General features: G+C 36.1%; 1 protein-coding gene across 1 annotated transcript; it reads right to left on the bottom strand.

Moving 5' to 3' along the window:
- Window positions 1–2,993: 2,993 nt before the first annotated feature.
- Window positions 2,994–5,567, bottom strand: LOC125676712 (thyrotropin-releasing hormone receptor-like). The gene is made up of 2 exons (XM_056159019.1): window positions 5,057–5,567; window positions 2,994–3,817 (listed from the first exon to the last, which is right to left on the bottom strand). Exons 1-2 carry the CDS (start codon window positions 5,565–5,567, stop codon window positions 2,994–2,996), a joined length of 1,335 nt encoding a protein of 444 aa, XP_056014994.1.
- Between the last annotated feature and the right edge of the window lie 487 nt (window positions 5,568–6,054).

Here is a 6,054-nt window from a genome sequence, read left to right on the forward strand (position 1 = left end):
CATATTGTTTACAGCCAACAACCGACACCATAATGATAATGAAAGAAGAATAGCAATGGATAATTAAACATGCAAAATATAAATCTGGTTGTTGCATGCAAAAGTTTTTTTTTTCTTTCTTCAGTTCTATAACATGCAAAATATTGACTTTGCGTATCGAAAACAGCCGATTTCGCATTCATTGTATTTTAAAATTCATATTGTTTGCAGCCAACAACCGACACCATATTGATCATGAAAGAAGAATATTAATGGATAATTAAACATGCAAAATATGAATCTGCTTGTTGCATGCAAAAGTATTTGTTTTTCCTAAAGTTTATTCATAATTTATTTCAAATCAACAGATTCCGCTAAACAACTCATCTTTAGCGTATATTCATGACGTCATAATAAAATATTACTTCATTTTCATGTAAGTGGGAATTAGAAGAACATCCTAGTTGTGTAAATAAAAAGAATAATTAAGCATAGTATGAAAGTTGAAAAAATGAAGAAAAAAAAACCTCGGCGGTATATAGCCAATAACGTCCCTTGTCCTTTGGCGCTCCATAAAAGGTAAATTGGGAGTTTCAAAATTTATACGATTCATTTTTAATATTTGGTCACCCAATGACGACTTGCATTTCTACTCATTTTTGAATTCTGTCACGAACAATAGTAACAATTGCCGAAAAGATGCCCGATGCTAGTGGCCGGTTTCTATGTTTTCAATTATGAAGTCCCGAACAAATATTATAATCACTTTTGACTACAAATAGGTCTAGCAGTCTAGATGTGTATACAGAAATGGCTGACCAGGTGCTGTTTCGTAAGTTGTAGTAGCAATTTTTGAATTTTGAATTAATCAATCATACCGCCATTTTTATTTATTTATTTTTTTTTTTAGGTCAAAGCAATATTTTAGCTACGAAAGAAGTACAATTTGTATGTTATCGTGGGGAAGTATGGTGGCACACTGACATATTGGTCAAACTACGCTATTTCGTGAAGTTGCGATCGAGTATTACATGTTCTAGTCATGATATATTTACATTCAATAGAATCCTCCTTGTTAAAGGACACAACGCATGTTTCTAAACTTTTTAAAAGTTTTGGTAATCCACACGTGACTGCTGTAAAATATCAATGACAAGATGGCGGTACTAGGGCCGATGTCTAACCGTCATGTGTGGATTACCAAAACTTTCAAAACGACGTGTCAATTTTCCTTGACCTAAACTAGTTATGAAAGCGTACTAGTGCCGTATAGAGACTTTTTAATTTTATTTTTCATATTTTCATCTGTTAAATTTATACTTTCAACTGTAAATTGTACACTCATAAAAATGTTTAAATCATAAGCAAGCTTAAAGAGTAATATTTATACATTAGTGTATAAATTCTACAGATTTACTGATTAAATTGTACAGTTTACAGATTCGGTTGTGAAAATTACAAATTAATGTGTAAATTTTAGATTAAAGTGTGGAAAATATGAAAGTGTCTATATGGTACTGATGATAAATTGTCATTTCAAGCGAATATAATAGCTTGTTGTGAAATTATCAGTGGGGAAAACCAAGATAGATAAATTTCCGATTTTCCATCGTGTGACCGGTTTTTGTTGCTCCATTTTGTGTTCTCTCGTCACGTAACAGCACTGTTGTAAATGTGTAAAACACAGACCAAATATATTAAAACAAACTAAAAATGAAAGAAAGAAACCAAAAATTAAATACCATTCAGAAGACGACACTCGCTAGCTTTGCAGGAAAATATGCACATGTTGAAACACACACACACTTTGAAAAAAAAAATTAAATAAAAAGCGATAACTTTTAAAAAGCTTTGGAAGGAATTTAAAAGCGAAAAAATGGGATGCCATTCTAAAGATATAATGCTAGTTAGGTTGAATTTAAAAAAAACTATAAACACGCATGCTGAAAATACGACAACTCTCCCTCCCCCGGTCCTCTCTAACTCCCCCGGTCCTCTCTAACTTCCCTCTCCGTGTGACCACGCCTACGTCGACACGATGCGTCCAGAAATGAAGTCTTTCTTTGAGAGTAACATCGACAATATAGTTTTGAATCTGATCAAACATAATCATTATTTATAAATTCACAGGCGTCCCTAAAATTTATCTAACTTCTATGTTTGCTTTAGATGTGGATTTCTAATGAGAATTCAATATACATGTAGGGGCATCGCAGTCCTTGGGTCCTACCTGTAGATAATTCTATAGATGCAGGTTACTGGTACACGCTCAATACTGCATCACGTGTTTATTTGTCCTGAATTATTAAGGGGTATGTCAGTAACACACGTGTCCACTAATCAGATAGGACGGACGCTGGTAGCTCTAATCCACACATACAGACCCTGAAGCGGACAATTACAACAGTAAAACGGCGAAGAAAAATAACACTGAACGCCTTGGAGATAATTGCGTTTGATCGGAAAACAACGCGGAATAGATTGAACGGAAAGACTCTTAGCGAGAATGGAACGGTTTTTATTGAGAACGGAACAGTTGAAGATAGAGAACTAACGGTTTGGGTTGAGAACACAACCCTTTTGGCCAATGGGAAAACGAATTGTTTGACCTTGATTTCAAATTATACTGGTCGGACGTTTTCCGTAATTTAAATTTGACATGCACATGAGAGAGAGAGAGAGAGAGAGAGAGAGAGAGAGAGAGGGAGAGGAAGAGAGAGAGAGAGAGAGAGAAAGAGAGGGGGTGATCTACAGGATGTTAGGATTTATGCAATGCCCAAGTCATTTCAAAAGATTATTCGTAAAATGTAAATATGAGAACCCGGATATAAGTACGTACCACATGACAGGTTGCATGCCATATGTAAATACATTTAACTCTGGATCCCGAGTACATGGTAAATTTATATAGTGAGTGAAGATTTTTCATTCTCAGATTTGATCAACTATGAAAACCTAAACTAATCAATCAACTAAAATAAAAATTCTCACAGAAAAAGAGTTTCGATCAGCATTCAAAATAGTCTCCAAAAGCAGAAAATCTTCCTGAATTCTTTTCCAAAACGTTTGTTCAGCACTCCGTATATTATAGGATTACACGAGCTGTTTAAATACCCTATCAATAATGTCGTCATGTGGAATGAACGGGGAAGAAAGACATCTTCCCAAAATATTGTAAATAACATGCTAACACAATATGGAGACCAGCAGAGAGCAAATACCACTACAACAACGCACAACATCCGGGCGAGATGAACCTCGTTCTGACTAGCTGCTATGATTGGTTGATTTTTTGCTTTGTTTTTCTTTTTGTTTGGAACATTCTCATTTTGCGTAACATCTACGGTGGATGTTGATGTAATTTTGATCTCAAATGTTTCTAACGGTGTGGCATTATATAAAACATCCTCAGTTTGATTCAGATTAACGGGATTTTCTTCTATGACCTCGTTTCGGCTACAAATTGTAGTCGTGTCGCTTCCGGAAGAGTCAGATGCATCACCAATTTGAGTAAATGTAGACGTAGGTACTCCAGCGTTGATATTCATCCTAGTGTTTAAATTCTTCGCCCCTGCTATTACATTTACAACAGTCTTAAAGCGTAGAATTTTTCGATTCATTATTCTTCTATTGCGCCTGCGCACCTCTCGTAGTATCAAGATGTTACAAATAAGCATGACAATCAGTGGACAACCAAAGCAGCACGTGATCATAAAGATCGCATACGAAGGTGCTTTGGCCCAGTCGCTGAAACAGATTGATTGGATTGGAGCATAACTGTAGTCCGTCCAACCGAATATCGGGGGCAGTGATAGAACGCACGCTGAAGTGGTGGATACTGAAAGGTAAGATAAAAAATATTCAGTAATCGGTTGATTCCACAATCAATTATTGCTTATTTTTACCAAATAATTTTAAGTTCCTCCATAAACTAACTGAACTGGAATCAAGGTTTCTACTACATGTATATAGCAGGTTTTTGGAGAGAGAGAGAGAGGGGGTGGTAATTTGGCAATATAGGGGGAAGTCACTATATAGCCATCTTTCCGCTGGCGCTCAATAATGGCCTATATATTGCCTACACTCTCAAGAATTTTTTAATATTTTGCGATCATTGACTTATCAGTGTACAAACCTATTAAGATTAACAACATGTAATTCACTTATTTAAAGTAAAGTACGGGTATCACGATCTACGAGCTACAAGTCATTTGATGGCAACAAGTAACAAGTAGAACAGCTGTAATTTCAACGCAAATGCGGAGGTTGAATATACATGTGCCTATTAATTTACTGGATCCTAATTATAACTTGAGCTGTCAGATATGAAAAGAACGTTTGGATAACGATCATGTGGTGTAAAAACTTTCATAAAATCAAAAGTCGCAAATTATTGCATTTTCTGATATCTTGAGACTTGTTTTGAGTGACGGTAAAGACAAAACTTTCTCAATCTCTGTGGGAGCGACTTCAAAGTCGATCTTAAAAGGGCAGAAAAATATGCATTTCTGGTATGAAGCTCGTATCAAACTTCACCTTCAATAACTACGTTTACAATTTCGATAAAAAGGCTCCGGAAACTAAGATGACTGCCTTCACAACTCGACGTTTCGTCGTGGTTGTTTAGCGAATTATTGCGCGGCGCGAGTGATTTGTATTTTTCAAGGTTTATGTGTATTTCTGATAAACAAAGATGAGCACGTCTCTCGTTTTGCATTAAAGTATAAGGGACTGATTTAACCGCGGGGCATATTATACGATATAACCGGGTTTGGGTCAGTTTACACCTTTTTATAATCTGCATCGCAGACAGGTTATATCGCATAATATGCTCCATAATTAAATTAATTCCTTAAATAAAATACTGTACTGTACATTGATACAAAAGCTATTTCAATGTTTTAGTTTGACCAGCTATTGCAAAATTTTATGGACTTTTCCATTGAATTTTCAACGGTTGTGTCAAACTTAGATTCACGGACTTGTCTGTTACGTACATACTGGTGTACAACGATAACAAATATAAACCACGACAATAGAAGTGTGTCCACGTATCATTCAAGAACAAACAACTCACCTGCAATCATAATTGTTGCATTTCGTGTTGTATAAATGTCTTTAAACTTGGTAGGCTTACAGACCATGATGTATCTGTTGATGCTTATGTTACAAAGAGACAACACACTTGTTACAAGCGTCAGCATATTAGTGAACCCCAGAGCCGTGCACGCACCGTCCGAGAATACCCATTTACCTTTGAAAATAGTCAGAATAGTCACTGGCATGTTAATGATCGACACAAGGAAATCCGCAGCGGCCAGCGTCAGAAGAAAAGAGTTGGTGACGGTGCGGAGATCTTTATTCCGAATAACTATTATCCACATACACGCGTTTCCACTCACTGCAAGTATACAAATAACGGTGAGAATTAGCCCTTCTATAACAAGTTCCGTAGTTGAAAACAGGAGATCACTATTATTTGAATCAGCTGTTCCGTTCCCTGATCCGATGACGTCATGTTTGGTATTGTTTAAGATATCACCAACGTTTGGTCCTACCATATACGACATCATCATGAACACGCGCATTATCGGAGTTCTTCAATAATGAAACTTGTATGTCACCATCATGAACATGCGCATTATCGGAGTTCTTCAATAATGAAATTTGTACGTCATCATCATGATCACGCGCATTATCGGAGTTCTTCAATAATGAAACTTGTATGTCACCATCATGAACACGCGCATTATCGGAGTTCTTCAATACTGAAACTTGTATGTCACCATCATGAACACGCGCATTATCGGAGTTCTTCAATACTGAAACTTGTATGTCATCATCATGAACACGTGCATTATCGGAGTTCTTCAATAATGAAACTCAGGTTTTAAGATAATTCCAATGTCCACCTTGTTGCAGAGCAGCTGTTTTTTTTAAAATAAATCTCAGAAAAAATATCGTCATAAAAACACTAAGTACTGGAAAAAAAACTAATTAAACATATTTCTTTAGTGATTGTTCACAGACGACTTTGCAATAAATGTGGTCCTCACCCATCGCCTTCATTAGAAA

This window comes from Ostrea edulis, chromosome 3, assembly GCF_947568905.1.
Source record: "Ostrea edulis chromosome 3, xbOstEdul1.1, whole genome shotgun sequence".
NCBI lineage: Eukaryota > Metazoa > Mollusca > Bivalvia > Ostreida > Ostreidae > Ostrea > Ostrea edulis.